Raw genomic sequence first — 27,754 nt, 5'->3', positions numbered from 1 at the left:
AACCGAAAGACGGAACAAACCGCCTGACTCATATGACTTTCCAACAAAAGTACCAAACTTAGACAGGACCACTTTGTTAGACTCAAACACTAATTTGAGACCCTATCGACATAGCAGCGACACTGATATGAGGTTCCGGCTCATCGAGGGCACATAGAGTACGTCCTTCAGCACGAGCGTCTTTCCTGAAGTTAACTTCAGGTAGACCTGTCCAGTACCTCGAACTGCTGCCGGAACACCATTTCCCATCAAGACTGGTGCGCTGCTGAATCCCTAGAATGAAGAGAACATGGATCGATCAGCACAAATATGAACAGTAGCACCGGAATCCATCCACCAGTCATCTGATGGACTTGCCATAAAGGCCTGAGGTGCATACCATGGGGTGGAGTTAACCACCACGTTCCCTTCTTTGCGCTGAGGTGGAGGACCTTTTCTCTTCCTAAGTTTGCACCTCCGAGCTGTATGCCCGGAGACACCACAAACGTAGCAGATAAAGTCCTCCTTTTTCTTCTTCATCTTTTTGGATTTAGGTTGGTTCAGATTCTTCTGTGGAGAGTTCTTCTTCTTCTGGAATTTTTTATCTCCACCCTTCTCAACAACGTGAGCCTGAAGTTGCTAGGATGGCTTGTTACTGGACCTTGCACGCTCTTCCACATTTATCGCATCTGACAACTCAGTGAGAGTCATTTGCTTCTTCATGTGGCGGCGTGAAGTCACAAAGTCTCGCCAAGAAGGCGGGAGCTTTGCCGGTATTGCATTCACCTGAAAACTGTCTGGTAGGACGCAGCCATATTGGACCAAGTCCCTAACAAGGAGTTGAATCTCCTGTAGCTGCTCCATAACAGACCTTCCCTCGACCATTTTATAGTTGAGGTAGTTTTCCGTTGTGAATGATTCATTGCCATTGTCAACTTTAGAGAACTCGTTCTCAAGTTCAGTCCATAGACCCTTAGCGGAGGTAAAACCAAAGTACACGTCAAATAAGCGGTTCGACAAGACGTTCAGCAGACGAGACAAGCATGCCTCATTGGCTTCGTCCCACTTGGCCTTCTCCGCTAGTGCGGCGGCCTTTGATGCATCATCAGCATTATCTGGTGCAGCCTCGGGAATAGCCGACGTCACTACCCAAAATAATTTTAGGTCAGTGAGCCACATGCGAGTCTTAATCTGCTAGCGCTTAAAGCTAGCATCGTCGAACGCTTCAGGCTTAATGACATCTGAAAGTCGCCTAGAGGGGGGGTGAATAGGGCGAATCTGAAATTTACAAACTTAATCACAACTATAAGCCGGGTTAGCGTTAGAAATAAGAACGAGTCCGAGAGAGGGCGTAAAACAAATCGTGAGCAAATAAAGAGTGAGACACGATGATTTGTTTTACCGAGGTTCGGTTCTTACAAACCTACTCCCCGTTGAGGTGGTCACAAAGACCGGGTCTCTTTCAACCCTTTCCCTCTCTCAAACGGTCCCTCGGACCGAGTGAGCTTCTCTTCTCAATCAAACGGGAACAAACTTCCCCGCAAGGACCACCACACAATTGGTGTCTCTTGCCTTGGTTACAATTGAGTTGTTCGCAAGAAAGAATGAAAGAAGGAAGCAATCCAAGCGCAAGAGCTCAAAAGAACACAACAAATCACTCTCACTAATCACTAAAGCTTTGTGTGGAGTTGGGAGAGGATTTGATCTCTTTGGTGTGTCTTGTATTGAATGCTAGCTCTTGTAAGTAGTTGGAAGGTGGAAAACTTAGATGACTTGAATGTGGGGGTGGTTGGGGTATTTATAACCCCAACCACCAAACTTGACAGTTGGTGGAGGCTGCTGTCGACGGGCGCACCTGACAGTCCGGTGCGCCACCGGACACTGTCCGGTGCGTCAGCCACGTCACCAGGCCGTTGGGTTCCGACCGTTGGAGCTCTGACTTGTGGGCCCGCCTGGCTATCCGGTGGTGCACCGGATAGGCCCTGTAGGCTGTCCGGTGTGCCACCCGCGCGTGCTCTGCTCCTCTGCGCGCGCAGGCGCGCATTTAATGCGTTGCGGTCGACCATTGCGAGCGAAGTAGCTGTTGCTCCGCTGTTACACCGGACAGTCCGGTGTGCACCGGACACTGTCCGGTGACTCACCGGACACTGTCCGGTGACTCACCGGACAGTCCGGTGAATTATAGCGGAGCGGATTCCCGAAGCTGGCGAGTTCAGAGTCGCTCTCCGTTGGGGCACCGGACACTGTCCGGTGGTGCACCGGACAGTCCGGTGAATTATAGCGGAGCGCCTCTGAGAATTCCCGAAGGTGTTGAGTTCAGCTTGGAGTTCCCTGATGCACCGGACACTGTCCGGTGGCACACCGGACAGTCCGGTGCGCCAGACCAGGGCACACTTCGGTTATCCCTTGCTCTCCTCGTTGAACCCTTTTCTTGGTCTTTTTATTGGCTTTTTGTGAACCTTTGGCATCTGTAGAACTTATAGACTAGAGCAAACTAGTTAGTCCAATTATTTGTGTTGGGCAATTCAACCACCAAAATCAATTAGGAAATAGGTGTAAGCCTAATTCCCTTTCAATCTCCCCCTTTTTGGTGATTGATGCCAACACAAACCAAAGCAAATATAGAAGTGCATAATTGAACTAGTTTGCATAATTGTAAGTGCAAAGGTTACTTAGATTTGAGCCAATAGAAATTCATAAGATATGCATGGATTGATTTTCTTTCTTATTTAACATTTTGGACCACGTTTGCACCACATGTTTTGTTTTGCAAATCTTTTTGTAAATTCTTTTCAAAGTCCTTTTGCAAATAGTCAAAGGTAAGTGAATAAGATTTTGAGAAGCATTTTCAAGATTTGAAATTTTCTCCCCCTGTTTGAAATGCTTTTCCTTTGACTAGACAAAACTCCCCCTTAATGAAATCCTCCTCTTAGTGTTCAAGAGGGTTTTAATGTTAATTTTGAAGAGGGTATACCAATTTGAAATTATATTACAAATAAGATACCGATTTGAAAATACTTCTTTAAAACCAAAAAGACTAAAATTTTGAAATTGGTGGTGATGCGGTCCTTTTGCTTTGGGCTCATGCTCTCTCCCCCTTTGGCATAAATCGCCAAAAACGGAATCATTAGAGCCCTCTTAAACTACTTTCTTCCCCTTCGGTAAATAACATATGAGTGAAGATTATATCAAAGACGAAGAGTTGCTCGGAGCGACGGCGAAGGATGAGTTATGGAGTGGAGTGGAAGCCTTTGTCTTCGCCGAAGACTCCAATTCCCTTTCAATACACCTATGACTTGGTTTGAAATTTACTTGAAAACACATTAGTCATAGCATATATAAAAGAGACATGATCAAAGGTATATTAATAAGCTATGTGTGCAAAACATCAAAAGAAATTCCTAGAATCAAGAATATTTAGCTCATGCCTAAGTTTGTTAAAGGTTTGTTCATCTAGTGGCTTGGTAAAGATATCAGCTAATTGATCTTTAGTGTTAATATATGCAATCTCGATATCTCCCTTTTGTTGGTGATCCCTTAGAAAATGATACCGAATGGCTATGTGTTTAGTGCGGCTATGCTCAACGGAATTATCCGCCATGCGGATTGCACTCTCATTATCACATAGAAGAGGAACTTTGGTTAATTTGTAACCATAGTCCCTAAGGGTTTGCCTCATCCAAAGTAGTTGCGCGCAACAATGACCTGCGACAATGTACTCGGCTTCGGCGGTAGATAGAGCGACGGAATTTTGCTTCTTTGAAGCCCAAGACACCAAGGATCTTCCCAAGAACTGGCAAGTCCCCGATGTGCTCTTTCTATTAATTTTACACCCTGCCCAATCAGCATCCGAATAACCAATTAAATCAAATGTGGATCCCCGAGGGTACCAAAGCCCAAACTTAGGAGTATGAACTAAATATCTCAAGATTCGTTTTACGGCCGTAAGGTGAGCTTCCTTAGGGTCGGCTTGGAATCTTGCACACATGCATACGGAAAGCATAATGTCCGGTCGAGATGCACATAAATAGAGTAAAGAGCATATCATCGACCGATATACCTTTTGATCGACAGATTTACCTTCCGTGTCGAGGTCGAGATGCCCATTGGTTCCCATGGGTGTCTTGATGGGCTTGGCATCCTTCATCCCAAACTTGTTGTAGGAAACGGGTGATGCCTAAGAGGGGGGGTGAATTAGGACTTCTAAAACTTTTACTAAACTAGGCCACAATTAAATCCCTAGAGCAAATCATATGCCAATAATCAAACTAGAATGTGCAAACTAGGTTTTGTCTAAGTGTTGCTATCTCTACCGCAATGTCTAAGTTTCAATCTACACTATATAAGCATGAATACAAGATTGAAACTTAAATGCTTAATATAAATGCAGAAACTTAAAGAGCAAAGTAGAGAAGCAAACTCTCGTGGATGACGCCGGTATTTTTACCGAGGTATCCGGAACCGCACAAGGTCCCGACTAATCCTCGTTGGTGCCCCTACGCAAAGGGAAGCCCACGCGAGGGCCAAGCACCTCGGTCGAGTAACTCCGTAGAGAGCCACGGGCCTTATCCACGTGCAAGTGGTGCTCCGCTTCCGGCTCCTCTCGGACGCTCCCCGCCGTCTCCACTATCGAGCTTCCGGCCGAAACGCCGCGGGCCTCGTTCCCTCCGGTACACGGTGGCGGCCGTGACACAAACACGGTTGTCACGGTCTCGCAAGACTCTCGCCCCACTCGATACAATTACAACGGCCCACGCAAAGCCGAGGGGTTATGTGGTTTGTCTAAACTCACTCAACTAACTAGGATTCACCTAGAGCAAGCGCTAATACGGTCTAACTAACCTAAGCACTTCGCAAAGCACCTACGCTAATCACCGAGTGATTCTATTAAGCACTTGGGTGTTTGAGCACTTGGAAATGTCTACAATATGCCTTGGTATGTTGCTTGGGCTCCCACACCTTCAAATGGTTGATTGGGTGAAGTATATATAGGCCCCAACTCAACTAGCCGTTGAAAAGCAGGCTGCTGCAAGGGTGGCACGCCGGACAGTCCTGTCAGCCAACGGTGCGCCAACTGTGTGCCACCGGTGAGCCAACTGTGTGCAGCCAACGGCTAATTCTGACACACCGGACAGTCCGGTGCACCAACAGTGTGCCAACGGTGAGCCAACTGTGTGCCACCGGTGAGCCAACTGTGTGCCACCGGTGAGCCAACTGTGTGCCAACGGTGTGCAGCCAACGGCTAGTTCTGACAGCTAGCCGTTACGTGCACCGGAATAGTGACTGTCCGGTGCACACCGGACAGTCCGGTGCCTCCTCTCAGAAAACTCTGTTGGCTGTCCTGTGTGCCAACTGTGTGCCACCGGTGAGCCAACTGTGTGCCACCGGTGCGCCAACTGTGTGCCACCGGTGAGCCAACTGTGTGCCACCGGTGAGCCAACTGTGTGCCACCGGTGCGCCAGCTAACAACCCGTCTTCTAGGTCTTCTGTATTTTGTTCTTGGGCTCCGTTGGTCTTGAGTCTTGGACTTCTAAGCTCTTTTTATGTCTTCATTTGAGGTGTTGCATCCTCAGTGTCTTAGTTCAATCCTCTTAGCATCCTGTGAACTATAAACATAAACACTAGCAAACACATTAGTTCACAGGTTGTGTTAATCATCAAACACCAAAACTCATTTAGCCAAATGGCCCGGGGTCCATTTTCCTTACACTTGTTTAGAATGTCTTGAATATACTTTGTTTGGCTAATGAAGGTGCCCTCTTAGAGTTGCTTCACTTGAAATCCTAAGAAGTACTTCAACTCCCCTATCATAGACATCTCGAATTTTTGTGTCATGATCCTACTAAATTCTTCACATGTAGATTCGTTAGTAGACCCAAATATAATATCATCAACATAAATTTGGCATACAAACAAATCATTGTTAAGAGTTTTAGTGAATAGAGTAGGATCGGCCTTTCCGACTTTGAAGCCATTAGTGATAAGAAAATCTTTTAGGCATTCATACCATGCTCTTGGGGCTTGCTTGAGCCCATAAAGCGCCTTAGAGAGTTTATAAACATAGTTAGGGTACTCACTATCTTCAAAGCCAGGAGGTTGCTCAACATAGACCTCTTCCTTGATTGGTCCATTGAGGAAGGCACTTTTCATGTCCATTTGATAAAGCTTAAAGCCATGGTAAGTAGCATAGGCAAGTAATATGCGAATTGATTCAAGCCTAGCTACGGGTGCATAGGTTTCACCGAAATCCAAACCTCCGACTTGTGAGTATCCCTTGGCCACAAGTCGGGCTTTGTTCCTTGTCACCACACCATGCTCGTCTTGCTTGTTGCGGAACACCCACTTGGTTCCTACAACATTTTGATTAGGACGTGGAACCAAATGCCATACCTCATTCCTAGTGAAGTTGTTGAGCTCCTCTTGCATCGCCACCACCCAATCTGAATCTTGTAGTGCTTCCTCTACCCTGTGTGGCTCAATAGAGGAAACAAAAGAGTAATGCTCACAAAAATGTGCAACACGAGATCTAGTGGTTACCCCCTTATGAATGTCGCCGAGGATGGTGTCGACGGGGTGATCTCGTTAGATTGCTTGGTGGACTCTTGGGTGTGGCGGTCTTGGTTCTTCATCCTCCTTGTCTTGATCATTTGCATCTCCCCCTTGATTATTGCCGTCATCTTGAGGTGTCTCATCTTCTTGATCTTCTCCTTCATCAACTTGAGCTTCATCCGTATTTTGAGTTGGTGGAGATGCTTGCGTGGAGGAGGATGGTTGATCTTGTGCATTTGGAGGCTCTTCGGATTCCTTAGGACACACATCCCAATGGACATGTTCCTTAGCGTGATGTACGGAGCCTCTTCATTACCTATCTCATCAAGATCAACTTGCTCTACTTGAGAACCATTAGTCTCATCAAACACAACGTCATAAGAAACTTCAACTAGTCCTGAGGACTTGTTAAAGACTCTATATGCCCTTGTGTTTGAATCATATCCTAGTAAAAAGCCTTCTATAGTCTTAGGAGCAAATTTAGATTTTCTACCTCTTTTAACAAGAATAAAGCATTTGCTACCAAAGACTCTAAAATATGAAATATTGGGCTTTTTACCGGTTAGGAGTTCGTATGATGTCTTCTTGAGGATTCGGTGTAGATACAACCGATTGATAGCGTAGCAGGCGGTGTTGACCGCTTCAGCCCAAAACCGATCCGAAGTCTTGTACTCATCAAGCATGGTCCTTGCCATGTCCAATAGAGTTCTATTCTTCCTCTCCACTACACCATTTTGTTGTGGCGTGTAGGGAGAAGAGAACTCATGCTTGATGCCCTCCTCCTCAAGGAAGCCTTCAATTTGAGAGTTCTTGAACTCCGTCCCATTGTCGCTTCTAATTTTCTTGATCCTTAAGCCGAACTCGTTTTGAGCCCGTCTCAAGAATCCCTTTAGAAGTTTGTGAAGATTCTTCATTCCAACATGTGCTAATCGGCGATGCCAGAGCCAGCCCATGTTAGTCTTAGCAATTAAGCAAGTGTCGAGTTCAGCTCTATCAAAATCTACCAAGTATAGCTGACCCTCTAACACTCCCTTAAATGCTATTGAATCATCACTCCTTCTAAGGACAGTAACACCTACATCTGTGAAAAGACAGTTGTAGCCCATTTTGCATAATTGAGACACGGAAAGCAAATTGTAATCGAAAGAATCTACAAGAAAAACATTGGAAATGGAATGGTCAGGAGATATAGCAATTTCACCCAATCCTTTGACCAAACCTTGGTTTCCATCCCCGAATGTGATAGCTCGTTGGGGATCTTGGTTTTTCTCGTAGGAGGAGAACATCTTCTTCTCCCCCGTCATATGGTTTGTGCACCCGCTGTCGATTATCCAACTTGAGCCCCCGGATGCATAAACCTACAAAACAAGTTTAGTTCTTGATTTTAGGTACCCAAATGGTTTTGGGTCCTTTAGCATTAGAGACAAGAACTTTGGGTACCCAAACACAAGTTTTGGAGCCCTTGTGTTTGCCCCCAACATACTTGGCAACTACTTTGCCGGATTTGTTAGTTAACACATAAGAAGCATCAATAGTTTTAAATGAAATGTTATGTTCATTTGATGCACTAGGAGTTTTCTTCTTAGGCAATTTTGCATGGGTTGATTGCCTAGAACTAGATGTCTCACCCTTACACATAAAAGCATGATTAGGGCCAGAGTGAGACTTCCTAGAATGAATTCTCCTAATTTTGCTCTCGGGATAACTGACAGGGTACAAAATGTAACCCTCGTTATCCTGAGGCATGGGAGCCTTGCCCTTAACAAAATTAGATAATCTTTTAGGAGGGGCATTAAGTTTGACATTGTCTTCCCTTTGGAAGCCAATGTCATCCTTGATGCCAGGGCGTCTCCCACTATAGAGCATGCTTCTAGCAAATTTAAACTTTTCATTTTCTAAGTCATGCTCGACAATTTTAGCATCTAATTTAGCTATATGATCATTTTGTTGTTTAATTAAAGTCATGTGATCATGAATAGCATCAATGTTAATATCTCTACATCTAGTACAAATAGAAGTATGCTCAACGGTAGATGTAGAGGGTTTGCAAGATTTTAATTCTACAACCTTAGCATGCAATATATCATTTTTACTTCTAAGGTCGGAAATGGAAGCATTGCAAACATCTAATTCTTTAGCCTTAGCAAGCAATTTTTCATTTTCAATCCTAAGGCTAGCAAGAGAAATGTTCAATTCTTCAATTTTAGCAAGCAAATCAACATTATCATTTCTAAGATTTGGAATTGAAACATCACAAACATTTGAATCAACCTTAGCTATTAGACTAGCATTCTCATTTCTAAGGTTATCAATAATCTCATGGCAAGTGCTTAGCTCACTAGATAGTTTTTCACATTTTTCTACTTCTAGAGCGTAAGCATTTTTAACCTTAGCAAGCTTCTTATTTTCTTTAATAAGGAAGTCCTCTTAGGTGTCCAAGAGATCATCTTTCTCATGAATAGCACTAATCAATTCATTTAATTTTTCCTTTTGTTGCATGTTTAGGTTGGCAAAAAGAATGCGTAAGTTATCCTCCTCATTGCTAGTATTATCCTCATCACTAGAGGTTTCATATTTAGTGGAGGATCTTGATTTTACCTTCTTCCTTTTGTCGTCCTTTGCTATGAGGCACTTGTGGCCGACGTTGGGGAAGAGAAGGCCCTTGGTGACGGCGATGTTTGCGGCGTCCTCGTCGGAGGAGGAGTCGATGGAGCTCTCGTCGGAGTCCCACTCCCAGCAAACATGGGCATCGCCGCCCTTCTTCTTGTAGTATCTCTTCTTCTCCTTTCTTCTCCCCTTCTGTCGTCGCACCTGTCACTGTCACTAGATAGTGGACATTTTGCAATAAAATGACTGGGCTTACCACATTTGTAGCAGACTTTCTTGGAGCGGGGCTTGTAATCTTTCCCCCTCCTTTGCTTGAGGATTTGGCGGAAGCTCTTGATGATGAGCGCCATTTCCTCGTTGTCGAGCTTGGAGGCGTCGATGGGTGTTCTACTCGATGTAGACTCTTCCTTCTTCTCCTCCGTCGCCTTAAATGCGACCGGTTGTGCTTCGGACGTGGAGAGGCCATCAAGCTCATTGATCTTCTTTGAGCCTTTGATCATCAATTCAAAGCTCACAAAATTCCCAATTACTTCCTCGGGAGACATTAGTATATATCTAGGATTTCCTCAAATTAATTGAACTTGCGTAGGGTTAAGAAAAACGAGGGATCATAGAATAACCTTGACCATTTCATGGTCATCCCATTTCTTGCTCCCGAGGTTGCGCACTTGGTTCACCAAGGTTTTGAGCCGGTTGTACATGTCTTGTGGCTCCTCCCCTTGGCGAAGTCGGAAGCGACCGAGCTCCCCCTCGATCGTTTCCCGCTTGGTGATTTTGGTCACTTCGTCTCCTTCGTGCGTGGTCTTTAGCGTGTCCCAAATCTCCTTAGCATTTTTCAACCCTTGCACCTTATTATACTCCTCTCGACTTAGAGAGGCGAGGAGTATAGTTGAGGCTTGGAGTTGAAGTGTTGGATTTGGGCCACTTCGTCCTCATCATAATTTTCATCCCCTACGGATGGTACCTGTACACCAAACTCAACAACATCCCATATACTTTTGTAGAGTGAGGTTAGGTGAAATCGCATCAAATCACTCCACCTAGCATAATCTTCACCATCAAATGTTGGTGGTTTGCCTAATGGGACGGAAAGTAAAGGCATATGTTTAGGAATGTGAGGATAGCGTAGGGGGATCTTACTAAACTTCTTGCGCTCATGGCGCTTAGAAGTTACGGACGACGTGTCGGAGCCGGAGGTGGATGGCGACGAGGAGTCGGTCTCGTAGTAGACCACTTTCCTCATCTTCTTCTTCTTGTCACCGCTCCGACGCGACTTGTGTGAAGGGGATTCCTTTTCCTTCCCCTTCCCTTTGTTGTAGGACTCTTCGGATGGAGCCTTCCCGTGGCTTGTAGCGGGCTTCTCGCCGGTCACCATTTCCTTCTTGGCGTGATCTCCCGACATCACTTCGAGCGGTTAGGCTCTAATGAAGCACCGGGCTTTGATACCAATTGAAAGTCGCCTAGAGGGGGGGGTGAATATGGCGAATCTGAAATTTACAAACTTAATCACAACTATAAGCCGGGTTAGCGTTAGAAATAAGAATGAGTCCGAGAGAGGGCGTAAAATAAATCGTGAGCAAATAAAGAGTGAGACACGATGATTTGTTTTACCGAGGTTCGGTTCTTGCAAACCTACTCCCCGTTGAGGTGGTCACAAAGACCGAGTCTCTTTCAACCCTTTCCCTCTCTCAAACGGTCCCTCGGACCGAGTGAGCTTCTCTTCTCAATCAAACGGGAACAAACTTCCCCGCAAGGACCACCACACAATTGGTGTCTCTTGCCTTGGTTACAATTGAGTTGTTCGCAAGAAAGAATGAAACAAGGAAGCAATCCAAGCGCAAGAGCTCAAAAGAACACAACAAATCACTCTCACTAATCACTAAAGCTTTGTGTGGAGTTGGGAGAGGATTTGATCTCTTTGTTGTGTCTTGTATTGAATGCTAGCTCTTGTTAGTAGTTGGAAGGTGGAAAACTTGGATGACTTGAATGTGGGGGTGGTTGGGGTATTTATAGCCCCGACCACCAAACTTGACCGTTGGTGGAGGCTGCTGTCGACGGGCGCACCGGACAGTCCGGTGCGCCAGCCACGTCACCAGGCCGTTGGGTTCCGACCGTTGGAGCTCTGACTTGTGGGCCCGTCTGGCTGTCCGGTGGTGCACCGGACAGGCCCTGTAGGCTGTCTGGTGTGCCCCCGCGCGTGCTCTGCTCCTCTGCGCGCGCAGGCACGCATTTAATGCTTTGCAGTCGACTGTTGCGCGCGAAGTAGCTGTTGCTCCGCTGTTACACCGGACAGTCCGGTGTGCACCGGACACTGTCCGGTGACTCACCGGACAGTCCGGTGAATTATAGCGGAGCGGATTCCCGAAGCTGGCGAGTTCAGAGTCGCTCTCCCTTGGGGCACCGGACACTGTCCGGTGGTGCACCGGACAGTCCGGTGGTGCACCGGACAGTCCGGTGAATTATAGCGGAGCGCCTCTGAGAATTCCCGAAGGTGTTGAGTTCAGCTTTGAGTTCCCTGGTGCACCGGACACTGTCCGGTGGCACACCGGACAGTCTGGCGCGCCAGACCAGGGCACACTTCGGTTATCCCTTGCTCTCCTCGTTGAACCCTTTTCTTGGTCTTTTTATTGGCTTTTTGTGAACCTTTGGCACCTGTAGAACTTATAGACTAGAGCAAACTAGTTAGTCCAATTATTTGTATTGAGCAATTCAACCACCAAAATCAATTAGGAAATAGGTGTAAGCCTAATTCCCTTTCAACATCAGAACTAGAGGCCATAATACGAATTGGTTTTCTGGATTGTTGTAATATTAGAGAAATAAGTGACATGCTTTCTTCATATTTAAATAAATTAAATATTCTAATTCCGAATAAAACAAGCATATAACTCAGACAAATGCCATATATAATTATTGCAGCAACGAACAGTAGCAATTCTAGAACATGTAAACATGTAAAATAGCATCTCAGATCCATTTTATAATTAAACATGGCTTGCAGATGAAGAAGGCAGATTAAACAAATAAACATGATTGTTTATCTTAAAGTATTGCTCTCAAAATAGCGGGTTGCTGTAATAAACAACCCTCCAATGCTAATAGGTGATTAGAGATCCTCGACTAACGTGACAGCCCTATCTTACCAAATCAGGGTTTTAGATCAAATGTAATAAGCCTAATAATCAAATCTAAATACTAATAGTAAGGAGCTGTGTACTAAATAAAATAACAGAATTTAACACAGGTAAACAGCCTCAACAAAGAGAGATTTAATTAGGCACAAATAATATCAATGCTGAAAATGATAATACACTAAAACCCAAACTGTCACGTTGTCTCACTACACCGCTATCATCATCGAGCACATAAATCCGCCCACAACAGTGCAATCACACCCAAGTATTTAATACTAGCAGATAGCGCAAAATTAAACAGTAAATAAAGTGAGACAACGAATAACTCACAACACGTAGATTGTCTACGTGGGAAGACTAGCTCAGCGAACACAAGGTTCTGTCCCAGAAAACCAATTCCGCCGCCCACGCCCGGGCCTGCACGGCGGGAGGTTGACGGAGATACTAGAGCCGCTGCCGGAGCCGAGGGAGACGTCCACGGCACCAGCCCGAGAAGACGAACACCGCGCAGCAGGGAGCCCAGGCACCAGGCCACGGTGGACAATAATCAGAACAGACAGAGCACCACACAGGTGCACTGGTGAGACAACGGAGCGCAGGAGAACTGAAAGAGAAATGTGCCCTTGGGCCATTTCTAAGTATTTTGGTGATTGAGTGCCAACACAAGTGCTTAAATGTAAATCTATGCCCATGAATGGACAAAGTGCAAATCAGGAGCAAAGGTATGTTTCCATGTCTTAGTACATTGGTTTTGTGTACTAATATACTTGTCTAAGTATCAGAAACAGGAAGAAGAAGAAAAGAGGGGAGTTGGCTGTGTTCAGCCAAGAGGCTGTTTCGGTCTGGAGCACCGGACTGTCCGGTGGTGCACCGGACAGTGTCCGGTGGTGCACCGGACAATGTCCGGTGCGCCAGGCTGCCTCGAGCAAAGTGGTCGCTCTCGGGAATTCACCGACGGCGTACGTCTAAAATTCACCGGACTGTCTGGTGTGCACCGGACTGTCCGGTGAGCCAACGGTCGGCCGGGCCAACGGTCGGCCGCGCGATCTGCGCGGGACACGTGGCCGAGCCAACGGTTGGAAGGGGGCACCGGACTGTCCGGTGTGCACCGGACTGTCCGGTGCGCCAACGGCTCCCAGATCTGCAACGGTCGACTGCGCCGTTTAAGGAAAGAAATCGGGCACCGGACAGTGTCCGGTGTGCACCGGACTGTCCGGTGCGCCCGATGACAGAAGGCAAGATCAGCCTTCCAGAATTGCTCTCAACGGCTCCTAGCTGCCGTGGGGCTATAAAAGGGACCCCTATGCGCATGGAGGAGAAAACCAAGCATTCCTACAACATTCCTAAGCACCAAGACATCGATTCCACGCATTTGGTTCATTGTGATAGCATCTAGAGCTCTTGTTGAGTTGTGGACTCATTGAGTTGTGTTGCGAGCTCTTGTTGCGACTTGTGTGCGTGCTGTTGCTCTGATTTTGAGTCTTGTGTGCGTTGCTAGTTTCTCTCTTACTCCGTATTTCTTTGTGAATCTTAAGTGTAAGGGCGAGAGGCTCCAAGTTGTGGAGATTCCTCGCAAACGGGATATTGAAAGGCAAAGCAAAACACCGTGGTATTCAAGTTGGTCTTTGGACCGCTTGAGAGGGGTTGATTGCAACCCTCGTCCGTTGGGACACCACAACGTGGAGTAGGCAAGCGTTGGTCTTGGCCGAACCACGGGATAAACCACTGTGTCATCTCTGTGTTTGATCTCTTGTGGTATTGTGTTTTGCTGAGACTCCTTTCTAGCCACTTGGCAATCATTGTGCTAACACTTAACAAGTTTTTGTGGCTATAAGTTTAAGTTTTTACAGGATCACCTATTCACCCCCCCCCTCTAGGTGCTCTCAATTGGTATCAAAGCTGTTCTCTTCAAGAAGGGACTAATCGCCCGAAGAGATGGATCCTAAGGGGAAGGAAATCGTGATCAACGACAAGGAGAAGGAGTCCTTCGTCAACGAGCCGAAGGATGACAAGCCTACTGACTCGGGCTCGGGCCACAAGCGTAAAGATGGGAAGAAGAAGAAGACAAGGCGCATCAAGGAGATCGTCTACTACGACGATAGCGATGAGTCGACTTCTTCCCAAAAGGACGACGACAACGACTACAGGAAGACGGTCAATTCGAACTTTTCATTTGATTATTCTCGTATTCCACATAGTTCGAATTCGCATTTGCTTTCCATTCCTCTTGGCAAACCTCCACACTTCGATGGGGAAGACTACGGATTTTGGAGTCACAAAATGCGTAGTCACTTATTCTCTCTCCATCCAAGCATATGGGAGATTGTAGAGAATGGAATGAAATTTGATAGCTCGGATAGCCCTATGCTTATAAATGAACAAATCCATAGAAACGCACAAGCTACTACTGTTCTATTAGCATCTTTGTGCAGGGAAGAGTACAATAAGGTGAGCGGCCTGGACAACGCCAAGCAGATATGGGACACCCTCAAGATCTCTCACGAAGGGAACGACATCACCATGCTCACTAAAATGGAGTTGGTGGAGGGCGAGCTTGGACGATTCGCAATGATAAGGGGAGAGGAGCCAACCCAAACTTACAACCGGCTCAAGACCCTTATCAACAAAATAAGGAGCTACGAAAGCACGCGATGGACGGACCACGACGTCGTCCGCCTAATGCTAAGGTCCTTTACCGTTCTTGATCCTCATTTGGTGAACAATATTCGTGAAAATCCTAGGTACACCAAGATGTCGCCCGAAGAAGTTCTTGGAAAATTTGTAAGCGGGCGAATGATGATCAAGGAGGCAAGGTACGTGGACGACGCATTGAATGGTCCAATCCATGAGCCTCAACCCATTGCTCTCAAGGCAACAAGGAGCAAGGAGACGCTACCTAGCAAGGTGGCGCAAATTGAGGCGGCCGGACTTAATAATGAAGAGATGGCCCTCATCATCAAAAGATTCAAGATGGCGCTAAAGGATCGCAAGGGACAACCAAGCAAGACCAAGACCAAGGGAAAGCGCTCATGTTTCAAATGCGGTAAGCTTGGTCATTTTATTGCTAACTGTCCTGACAATGATAGTGATCAAGACCAAGGGAACAAGAGGGAGAAGAAGAAGAATTATAAGAAGGCAAAGGGCGAAGCTCATCTCGGCAAGGAGTGGGATTCGGACTGCTCCTCGTCCGACTCCGACAATGAAGGACTCGCCGCCACTGCCTTCAACAAGTCATCCCTCTTCCCCAGCGAGCGTCACACATGCCTTATGGCAAGGGAGAAGAAGGTGAGTACTCGAGACTCCACTTATGCTTCTTCTAGTGATAATGAGTCTAGTGATGATGATGACATAGATTATTCATGCTTGTTCAAGGGCTTAGATAGATCTAAGATAGATAAAATTAATGAGTTGATTGATGCTTTGAATGATAAAAATAGATTACTAGAAAAACAAGAGGATCTTTTATATGAGGAGCATGATAAATTTGTTAGTGCACAAAATTCTCTTACTCTAGAAATTAAAAGAAATGAAGTGCTTTCTAGTGAATTATCTTCCTGTCATGAAACCATTGCTACTTTAAAAGGTGTTAATAATGATTTAAATGCTAAACTAGAAGTGGCTAGTAAATCTAACTCTTGTGTAGAACATGTTATGGTTTGCACTAGGTGTAAAGATTTTAATGTTGATGCTTGTAGTGAACACCTAGTTTCAATTTCTAAATTGAATGATGAAGTGGCTAGTCTTAATGCCCAACTTAAGACTAGCAAAAGCGAATTTGATAAATTAAAATTTGCAAGGGATGCCTATACGATTGGTAGACATCCCTCAATTAAGGATGGACTTGGCTACAAAAGGGAAGCCAAGAACTTGACAAGCCATAAGGCTCCCATCTCCGCCAAGGAGAAAGGGAAGGCCCCTATGGCTAGTAGTGTGCAAAAGAACCATGCCTTTATGTACTATGATAAAAGACAACCTAGAAATGCTTATAGGAGTTATAATGCTTACAATGATTTTTCTCATGCTATGTTTGCTTCTAGTTCTTCATATGTGCATGATAAAAATGGTGGTAGAAGGAATGTTGTTCATAATATGCCTAGGAGAGATGTTGTTAATGTTCCTAGGAAAGTCAATGAACCTTCTACAATATATCATGCTTTGAATGCTTCTTTTGCAATTTGTAGAAAGGATAGAAAGGTGATTGCTAGGAAGTTAGGGGCAAAATGCAAGGGTGATAAAACTTGCATTTGGATCCCTAAGGAAATTGTGACTAACCTTGTAGGACCCAACAAGAGTTGGGTACCTAAGTCCCAAGCCTAAATTTGCCTTGCAGGTTTATGCATCCGGGGGTTCAAGCTGGATTATTGATAGCGGATGCACAAACCATATGACGGGGGAGAAGAAGATGTTCACCTCCTACGTCAAGAATAAGGATTCCCAAGATTCAATTATATTCGGTGATGGGAATCAAGGCAAGGTAAAAGGGCTAGGTAAAATTGCAATCTCCAATGAGCATTCTATCTCTAATGTGTTTTTAGTGGAGAGTCTTGGATATAATTTGCTATCTGTTAGCCAATTATGTCATATGGGATATAACTGTCTATTTACAAATGTAGATGTGTCTGTCTTTAGAAGAAGTGATGGTTCACTAGCTTTTAAGGGTGTATTAGACGACAAACTTTATTTAGTTGATTTTGCAGAAGAAGAGGCCGGTCTAGATGCATGCTTAATAGCTAAGACTAGTATGGGCTGGCTGTGGCATCGCCGCTTAGCACATGTGGGGATGAAGAACCTTCACAAGCTTCTAAAGGGAGAACACGTGATAGGTTTAACTAACGTGCAATTCGAAAAAGATAGACCTTGTGCAGCTTGTCAAGCAGGTAAACAAGTGGGAGGAGCGCATCACAGCAAGAATGTGATGACCACTTCAAGACCCCTGGAGCTGCTGCATATGGACCTCTTCGGACCCGTCGCCTATCTGAGCATAGGAGGAAGTAAGTATGGTCTAGTTATTGTTGATGACTTTTCCCGCTTCACTTGGGTGTTCTTTTTGCAGGATAAGTCTGAAACCCAAGGGACCCTCAAGCGCTTCCTCAGGAGAGCTCAAAATGAGTTTGAGCTCAAGGTGAAGAAGATAAGGAGCGACAACGGGTCCGAGTTCAAGAACCTTCAAGTGGAGGAGTTTCTTGAGGAGGAAGGGATCAAGCACGAGTTCTCCGCTCCCTACACACCACAGCAAAATGGTGTGGTAGAGAGGAAGAACAGGACGCTAATCGATATGGCGAGGACGATGCTTGGAGAATTCAAGACCCCCGAGTGTTTCTGGTCGGAAGCCGTGAACACAGCTTGCCACGCCATCAACAGGGTCTACCTTCATCGCCTCCTCAAGAGGACTTCGTATGAGCTACTAACCGGTAACAAACCCAATGTATCTTACTTTCGTGTATTTGGGAGCAAGTGCTACATTCTAGTAAAGAAGGGTAGAAATTCTAAGTTTGCTCCCAAAGCTGTAGAAGGGTTTTTGTTAGGTTATGACTCAAATACAAAGGCGTATAAAGTCTTCAACAAATCATCGGGTTTGGTTGAAGTCTCTAGCGACGTTGTATTTGATGAGACTAATGGCTCTCCAAGAGAGCAAGTTGTTGATTGTGATGATGTAGATGAAGAAGATGTTCCGACGGCCGCTATACGAACCATGGCGATTGGAGAAGTGCGGCCACAGGAACAAGATGAACGAGATCAACCTTCTTCCTCAACAACGGTGCATCCCCCAACTCAAAACGATGAACATGTTCATCAAAAGGAGGCGTGTGATCAAGGGGGAGCACAAGATGATCAAGTAATGGAGGAAGAAGCGCAACCGGCACCTCCAACCCAAGTTCGAGCGATGATTCAAAGGGATCATCCCGTCGACCAAATTCTGGGTGACATTAGCAAGGGAGTAACTACTCGATCTCGATTAGTTAATTTTTGTGAGCATTACTCTTTTGTCTCTTCTATTGAGCCTTTCAGGGTAGAGGAGGCCTTGCTAGATCCGGACTGGGTATTGGCCATGCAGGAGGAGCTCAACAATTTCAAGAGAAATGAAGTTTGGACGCTGGTGCCTCGTCCCAAGCAAAATGTTGTGGGAACCAAGTGGGTGTTCCGCAACAAACAAGACGAGCACGGGGTGGTGACAAGGAACAAGGCTAGACTTGTGGCAAAAGGTTATGCCCAAGTCGCAGGTTTGGACTTTGAGGAGACTTTTGCTCCTGTGGCTAGGCTAGAATCAATTCGTATCTTGCTAGCATATGCCGCTCACCATTCCTTCAGGTTGTTCCAAATGGATGTGAAGAGCGCTTTCCTCAACGGACCGATCAAGGAGGAGGTGTATGTGGAGCAACCCCCTGGCTTCGAGGATGAACGGTACCCCGACCACGTGTGTAAGCTCTCTAAGGCGCTCTATGGACTTAAGCAAGCCCCAAGAGCATGGTATGAATGCCTTAGAGACTTTCTAATTGTTAATTCTTTCAAGGTTGGGAAAGCCGATCCAACTCTTTTTACTAAGACATGTGATGGTGATTTGTTTGTGTGCCAGATTTATGTCGATGACATAATATTTGGTTCTACTAACCAAAAGTCTTGTGAAGAGTTTAGCAGGGTGATGACGCAGAAATTTGAGATGTCAATGATGGGCGAGTTGAACTATTTCCTTGGGTTCCAAGTGAAGCAACTCAAGGACGGCACCTTCATCTCCCAAACAAAGTACACGCAAGATCTGCTAAAGCGGTTTGGAATGAAGGATGCCAAGCCCGCAAAGACTCCGATGGGAACCGACGGACACACCGACCTCAACAAAGGAGGTAAGTCCGTTGATCAAAAAGCATACCGGTCAATGATAGGGTCGTTACTTTATTTATGTGCTAGTAGACCGGATATCATGCTTAGTGTATGCATGTGTGCTAGATTTCAATCCGATCCTAAGGAGTGTCACTTAGTGGCGGTGAAGCGAATTCTTAGATATTTGGTGGCTACGCCTTGCTTCGGGCTCTGGTATCCAAAGGGGTCTACCTTTGACTTGGTTGGATACTAAGACTCCGACTATGCTGGATGCAAGGTCGATAGGAAGAGTACATCGGGGACGTGCCAATTCTTAGGAAGGTCCCTAGTGTCATGGAACTCTAAGAAACAAACTTCCGTTGCCCTATCCACCGCTGAGGCCTGAGGCCGAGTATGTTGCCGCAGGACAGTGTTGCGCGCAACTACTTTGGATGAGGCAAACCCTCAGGGACTTTGGCTACAATCTGAGCAAAGTCCCACTCCTATGTGACAATGAGAGCGCTATCCGCATGGCGGAAAATCCTGTTGAACACAGCCGCACAAAGCACATAGACATCCGGCATCACTTTTTGAGAGACCACCAGCAAAAGGGAGATATCGAAGTGTTTCATGTTAGCACCGAGAACCAGCTAGCCGATATCTTTACCAAGCCTCTAGATGAGAAGACCTTTTGCAGGTTGCGTAGTGAGCTAAATGTCTTAGATTCGCGGAACTTGGATTGATTTGTAGCATACATGTGTTTATGCCTTTGATCATATTCCTTATGCATTTTGTTGCTTAATATTGGTGCTCAAGTTGTACAAACACTCCCTGGACCTCACAAGTCCGTTGCAAAGTGATGCACATGTTTAGGGGGAGATGTGTTACAACTTGACCCTTTGAGACTAACCATGTGCTTGAGTTTGATGCTTTAGTCTTAAAGAAGGATTGAAAGGGAAAAGGTGGACTTGGACCATGCAAGACTTCCACTGCACTCCGATGAAAAGAGTAACTTTTCAAAGTTCATCTTTAAATTTTTATTGCCTATTTTGCTCTTAATTGAAGAATTTGGTGAAGCAATGAGGTTAAAGGGCCAAGATTGATCCCGTTTTGGTGCTTGATGCCAAAGGGGGAGAAAATAAAGGCCAAAGCAATAGATGGATCAGCTACCACTTGAGAAAATTTGAAAATAGTAGAATAGAGCTCTTGGTTTGTCAAAACTCTTGCATTGTCTCTTTTGTCAAAAGTTGGCCTCTTGTGGGGAGAAGTGTTGATTATGGGAAAAAGGGGGAGTTTTTGGAATCTTGAATCAATTTTCTTTGGAAAACCTCTCTTTATGTCTCTACAAGTGGATTTGACTTAGAGATAGGATTTTGAGTTTGATTTGCAAAAACAAACCAAGTGGTGGCAAAGGATGATCCATATATGCCAAATTGAATCAAAATAAATTTGAGTTTTTATTTGAAGTGATATTGCACTTGTTCTAGTTGCTTTATGTTGTGTTGGCATAAATCACCAAAAAGGGGGAGATTGAAAGAGAAATGTGCCCTTGGGCCATTTCTAAGTATTTTGGTGATTGAGTGCCAACACAAGTGTTTAAATGTAAATCTATGCCCATGAATGGACAAAGTGCAAATCAGGAGCAAAGGTATGTTTCCATGTCTTAGTACATTGGTTTTGTGTACTAATATACTTGTCTAAGTATCAGAAACAGGAAGAAGAAGAAAAGAGGGGAGTTGGCTGTGTTCAGCCAAGAGGCTGTTTCGGTCTGGTGCACCGGACAGTGTCCGGTGGTGCACCGGACAGTGTCCGGTGCGCCAGGCTGCCTCGAGCAAAGTGGTCGCTCTCGGGAATTCACCGACGGCGTACGACTAAAATTCACCGGACTGTCCGGTGAGCCAACGGTCGGCCGGGCCAACGGTCGGCCGCGCGATCTGCGCGGGACACGTGGCCGAGCCAACGGTCGGAAGGGGGCACCGGACTGTCCGGTGTGCACCGGACTGTCCGGTGCGCCAACGGCTCCCAGATCTGCAACGGTCGACTGCGTCGTTTAAGGAAAGAAATCGGGCACCAGACAGTGTCCTGTGTGCACCGGACTGTCCGGTGCGCCCGATGACAGAAGGCAAGATCAGCCTTCCAGAATTGCTCTCAACGGCTCCTAGCTGCCGTGGGGCTATAAAAGGGACCCCTAGGCGCATGGAGGAGAAAACCAAGCATTCCTACAACATTTCTAAGCACCAAGACATTGATTCCACGCATTTGGTTCATTGTGATAGCATCTAGAGCTCTTGTTGAGTTGTGGACTCATTGAGTTGTGTTGCGAGCTCTTGTTGCGACTTGTGTGCGTGCTGTTGCTCTGATTTTGAGTCTTGTGTGCGTTGCTAGTTTCTCTCTTACTCCGTATTTCTTTGTGAATCTTAAGTGTAAGGGCGAGAGGCTCCAAGTTGTGGAGATTCCTCGCAAACGGGATATTGAAAGGCAAAGCAAAACACCGTGGTATTCAAGTTGGTCTTTGGACCGCTTGAGAGGGGTTGATTGCAACCCTCGTCCGTTGGGACGCCACAACGTGGAGTAGGCAAGCGTTGGTCTTGGCCGAACCACGGGATAAACCACTGTGTCATCTCTGTGTTTGATCTCTTGTGGTATTGTGTTTTGCTGAGACTCCTTTCTAGCCACTTGGCAATCATTGTGCTAACACTTAACAAGTTTTTGTGGCTATAAGTTTAAGTTTTTACAGGATCACCTATTCACCCCCCTCTAGGTGCTCTCAATTGAGAAGATGCACCTTGTTGGTATGATTACACTATTAATTCTATTAAGCCTTGGGCCAGGACATCCCATCCCAAGGGCCAGGATATCACAATCCACCCCCCTTAGAAGACCGACGTCCTCGTCGGTCAACCCCAATCCAGGAACCTCCCCTCTTGGCCACGTCTGTATGTCTAGTGCCGTCATATGCCATGCCATGTGACCACTCCGGGCCCACATGCGCCATGCGCCATATACCCGAACCCCCTAGCCCACACACGCCCGTGAAACCGCGAGGGTCGGCTCTGATACCACTTGTAACACCCCGTCCAATCCCTGGACCGGCGATACTTACTCATGGCTGCTGTCTAGGATCATATATTGTCCCCACAGACCAACACGAGTCTTTTTTGTGCGCACTTTGTCCTCACTCATGCGCACCCGAGAAAACTTCCCGGTCGGTCACCCATCCCAAATTGCTCCAAGCCAAGCACGCTTAACTTGGAGGTTCTTTCGAGATAGGCTTCCGAAAAAGAAGATGTAATAAGCCTAATAATCAAATCTAAATACTAATAGTAAGGAGCTGTGTACTAAATAAAATAACAGAATTTAACACAGGTAAACAGCCTCAACAAAGAGAGATTTAATTAGGCACAAATAATATCAATGCTGAAAATGATAATACACTAAAACCCAAACTGTCACGTTGTCTCACTACATCGCTATCATCATCGAGCACATAAATCCGCCCACAACAGTGCAATCACACCCAAGTATTTAATACTAGCAGATAGCGCAAAATTAAACAGTAAATAAAGTGAGACAACGAATAACTCACAACACGTAGATTGTCTACGTGGGAAGACCAGCTCAGCGAACACAAGGTTCTGTCCCAGAAAACCAATTCCGCCGCTCACGTCCGGGCCTGCACGGCGGGAGGTTGACGGAGATACTAGAGCCGCTGCCGGAGCCGAGGGAGACGTCCACGGCACCAGCCCGAGAAGACGAACACCGCGCAGCAGGGAGCCCAGGCACCAGGCCACGGTGGACAATAATCAGAACAGACAGAGCACCACACAGGTGCACTGGTGAGACAACGGAGCGCAGGAGAACCTCGCTGCGCACAAGCAGTGCCACCTCCACCTTCTTCCACCAGCAGGATTAACACCAGAACACCAAGAATCGAAGGAATCGATCCAAACCGTGACTGAAAACCGAGAGGAGGAACAAGAGCTAGCGATTTTATGCGAGGTGCTGAGCAGGGAGCAAATCTCCATGGTTATGGAGCCGAACTGGAGGAGGTTACGCAGCGGGCGGCATGGATTTTGGCCAGAGCTGAACCGCTCAGCCCTGAGCGCCGCCACCAGCCCCCGCGCGGCCTCTGCTCCTCGCTCCACCACCCTCGTGCGACAACAGAAGCCCTCAAAACCTGCTGCTCTAGTGGGCTGCTCGGCCAGTGGGCCTTGAAGCGGCCCACCCGGGTGGCTTTATTTTTTTTTAATAAAGTGAAAATCCATAGAATGGACAACATTTTCATGGGTAACGCGCGGGTCTGTGCGTTGACCCATCGCTGAATGAACTAGTCCTACTTCATCACAATACCAAAACGCTTAAACTTAAGCAAATAGCATTTCCAAGTCTTTTTATGAGTTCCCAATCGATGTAACCACCGTAAAGTGTATACCATGCCGTCGAAAGGCTGCAAGCATGGGTGAAATAGGGGAACTTGAAGCTTGAGGCATAAAGACCTCTTGTAGCTACATGTCTTGCCATGTATTGTCACACTATAGTTGACTGGGAGACGATGACCTATACCTCTTCGAACTCATCATAGCATCCTTTATGTTCCTCATCTTGCAGTAACTGTTCTTGACCTAGTGTAAATATAGCAAGAGTGAGCTCACATACGTTCATCGCTTAAAAGTTGCCTAGAAGGGGGATGAATATGCAAGCAGAAAATTTTCCAACAAAAACTAGAAACGGACCGGGTAAAACCGGTTCAACCGGTGTCAAAACCAGTTCAACCGGTTTGCACAAGTCTAAATAAACAATGAGATATAAAACTGAAATGATCTCGAAATTCACCCACTTAACTCTGCAATGGGGTGTCCTAGACGATCCACATGGTTCAAAGTAGTAGATCTGAGAAGGACACCTCTCAAAATCCACACACAAAAAGATATAAATAATTATTCCAAGTAATGGTGAGAGAACGAAGAACATGAGCAAACACAATGAGCAAGAACACAAGAGACACAATATTTATCCCGAGGTTTGGTCACACCACAAAAGGTGTCCTACTTACTCGTTGAGACGCCCACAAAGAGCCGAGTCTCTTTCAACCCTAATCGTCACTTTGCCGACCACAAAGGTCAAGCTCACACACTAATCTTTGCTCAAACGAGTGGTAATACAAACTTTTTTGTAGTCTTCCACAAGATTTGGAGATTCACAAGCGACACCTAGTCATCTAGGAGCTAGAAGCTCCAAGAGTAATGAATCCACAAAGAACTCGATGTACTACCAAAACTCGAATCAAGAAGAAGAAAAAAGGATTTGGAGATGAAGCACAAAAAACCGTAGCTCTCAATCTCACTTAAAGATTTATCTACAAATATTAGAAATAGAACAGACAAGAGATGTGTGAGAGAGAGTGGAAGATGTTTCTGAGGTTAGAAATGGAGTTTGGTGCATACTCTTGTTGTGGGGAGAGAGAGGTAGGAGTGAGTATATATAGGTGGGGGCCAAAACTAGTCATTAGGCTGAACTTTCCTGCGCAGGGCCGATTGAATCGCCTCCAGGGCCGATTCAACCGTCTGGTGGTCAGACTGACAGTCAAACTGACAGACTGTAGGTCAGACTGATCAGGTGACTCTAACACCGGTTGAACCTCCCCAAGGCCAGTTCAAATGGTTTTGACCAGAGAGGTTCAGGAAAAACCCTCGGTTGAACCTGCTCTGAACACCGGTTGAAGTTAAGTTTAATCGAGCTGAAGTTAAAGCTCAACCGAGCTGAAAAAGCTTAACTCAAATTAAAAAAAATTTAACTCAGCTGAAAAAAACCCAACCTACATTAAAAAAAACTCTAACTCAGTTGAAATCAACTCAGCAGCGCGTTGTCGCCAAGTGGAGCGGACTGCGGACCCGTAGTTGTCAACCCAGCAGCGCGTCCGTCGCATTTACCGACCCACCACGCCACCCCCTTCGGCCCTTGCCCACGCGCCGCTCGCCCGCCCTCTCCAAATCCCAAATCCAACCCACCGGCCACCGCACCACCGCCGCCTATCGTCCCCACCCGCAGCCCCCAGCCCCCGATCGCGGCGGCACCCATAATGGCCGCCTCGTCGTCACCGCGCGCCGCGGGGCTCCGCGGGCCCTCCCTGACCGTCCTCCTCTTTCTCGTCGCCGCGATGGTGTCGGTTCCCCCCGCGGCGGCCGAGATCCGGGAGACCGCGATCCGGGCCGACCCGCGGAGCATCATCCCGCTGGACGAGTTCGGCTTCTCCCACTCGGGCGTGCTGGAGCTCAACGTCTCCGGCATCGCTTTCGATCCGCAGGCCTCCGCGGAGCTGGACCTCTCCCAGCTCGGCTTCTTCCTCTCCACGCTCGACGCCTGGGTTCACGTCCTCCGCCAGCTTCAGGACCTAGACGTCACCTGCGCGCTCCAGTCGGAGCTCGTCAAGCTCGCCTTCTCCTTTGACCGCCTCCGCCCGCCCTCCAACCCTGCCGGCGTCGAGGTAGCCCGCTCTTCCTCCTTCTCTACCGCCTTCCGCGTGTCGGAGCCAGGGCAGTACACGCTCGTTTTCGCCAACTGCCTCGGCGGCGGCCTCAAGGTCGACATGGACGTCCGCTCCGCCATGTACAACGTCGACCCGGCCACCGGGGAGCGCCAGTACCTCTCCGCGGGAGCCTCGGCGCTGCCCTCCTTCTACTTCCTCTTCTGCCTCGCTTACGCTGGCCTCGCCGCCGCCTGGGTTTCCATCCTCCTCCGCAAGCGGGCCGCCGTCTTCCGGATCCACTACTTCATGCTCGCCGTGCTCGTGCTCAAGGCTCTCAACCTCCTCGCCGAGGCCGAGGACAAGTCATGCATCGAGCGCACCGGCACGACCCACGGATGGGACGTGCTCTTCTACATCTTCAGCTTCCTCAAGGGGATCTCGCTCTTCACGCTCATAGTGCTCATCGGCACCGGCTGGTCTTTCCTCAAGCCCTACCTGGCCGACCGAGAGAAGAAGGTGCTTATGGCGGTCATCCCCCTGCAGGTCGTAGCCAACATCGCGCAGGTGGTGATTGACGAATCTGGACCCTATGCTCGGGACTGGGTCACCTGGAAGCAGATTTTCTTGCTGGTTGATGTGATATGCTGTTGTGCTGTGCTCTTCCCGATTGTGTGGTCCATCAAGAACCTTCGGGAGGCTGCTCGCTCGGATGGGAAGGCCGCTGTGAACCTCATGAAGCTCACCCTCTTCCGCCAGTACTATGTGGTCGTCATCTGCTACATTTACTTCACGCGTGTTGTAGTGTACGCTACAGACCATCACCTCATACCGGTACCTGTGGACTAGCGTCGTGGCCGGGGGTGGATGGCGATGAGGAGTCGATCTCGTAGTAGACCACTTCCCTCATCTTCTTCTTCTTATCACCGCTCCGACGCGACTTGTGTGAAGGGGATTCCTTTTCCTTCCCCTTCCCTTTGTTGTAGGACTCTCCGGATGGAGCCTTCTCGTGGCTTGTAGCGGGCTTCTCACCGGTCACCATTTCCTTCGTGGCGTGATCTCCCGACATCACTTCGAGCGGTTAGGCTCTAATGAAGCACCGAGCTTTGATACCAATTGAAAGTCGCCTAGAGGGGGGGGTGAATAGGGCGAATCTGAAATTTACAAACTTAATCACAACTATAAGCCGGGTTAGCGTTAGAAATAAGAACGAGTCCGAGAGAGGGCGTAAAATAAATCGTGAACAAATAAAGAGTGAGACACGATGATTTGTTTTACCGAGGTTCGGTTCTTGCAAACCTACTCCCCGTTGAGGTGGTCACAAAGACCGAGTCTCTTTCAACCCTTTTCCTCTCTCAAACGGTCCCTCAGACCGAGTGAGCTTCTCTTCTCAATCAAATGGGAACAAACTTCCCCGCAAGGAACACCACACAATTGGTGTCTCTTGCCTTGGTTACAATTGAGTTGTTCGCAAGAAAGAATGAAAGAAGGAAGCAATCCAAGCGCAAGAGCTCAAAAGAACACAACAAATCACTCTCACTAATCACTAAAGCTTTATGTGGAGTTGGGAGAGGATTTGATCTCTTTGGTGTGTCTTGTATTGAATGCTAGCTCTTGTTAGTAGTTGGAAGGTGGAAAACTTGGATGACTTGAATGTGGGGGTGGTTGGGGTATTTATAGCCCCGACCACCAAACTTGACCGTTGGTGGAGGCTGCTGTCGACGGGCGCACCGGACAGTCCGGTGCGCCAGCCACATCACCAGGCCGTTGGGTTCCGACCATTGGAGCTCTGACTTGTGGGCCCGTCTGGCTGTCCGGTGGTGCACCGGACAGGCCCTGTAGGCTGTCTGGTGTGCCACCCGCGCGTGCTCTGCTCCTCTGCGCGCGCAGGCGCGCATTTAATGCTTTGCAGTCGACTGTTGCGCGCGAAGTAGCTGTTGCTCCGCTGTTACACCGGACAGTCCGGTGTGCACCGGACACTGTCCGGTGACTCACCGGACAGTCCGATGAATTATAGCGGAGCGGATTTCCGAAGCTGGCGAGTTCAGAGTCGCTCTCCCTTGGGGCACCGGACACTGTCCGGTGGTGCACCGGACAGTCCGGTGAATTATAGCGGAGCGCCTCTGAGAATTCCCGAAGGTGTTGAGTTCAGCTTGGAGTTCCCTGGTGCACCGGACACTGTCCGGTGGCACACCGGACAGTCCGGCGCGCCAGACCAGGGCACACT

General features: G+C 47.2%; 1 protein-coding gene and 1 pseudogene across 1 annotated transcript; one reads left to right on the top strand and one right to left on the bottom strand.

Moving 5' to 3' along the window:
* LOC118473433 (uncharacterized) lies at positions 1-23,726 on the bottom strand (annotated as a pseudogene).
* Positions 23,727-24,810: 1,084 nt separating this feature from the next.
* On the top strand, positions 24,811-26,391 carry LOC103639837 (protein CANDIDATE G-PROTEIN COUPLED RECEPTOR 7). Its single transcript, XM_020544266.2, has one exon. The coding sequence runs from the start codon at positions 25,144-25,146 to the stop codon at positions 26,374-26,376; it is 1,233 nt and encodes a 410-aa protein (XP_020399855.1). The 5' UTR covers positions 24,811-25,143; the 3' UTR covers positions 26,377-26,391.
* The last annotated feature ends 1,363 nt before the right edge of the window (positions 26,392-27,754 follow it).

This window comes from Zea mays, chromosome 9, assembly GCF_902167145.1.
Source record: "Zea mays cultivar B73 chromosome 9, Zm-B73-REFERENCE-NAM-5.0, whole genome shotgun sequence".
NCBI lineage: Eukaryota > Viridiplantae > Streptophyta > Magnoliopsida > Poales > Poaceae > Zea > Zea mays.
This window is presented reverse-complemented; position numbering and strand designations above follow the sequence as displayed.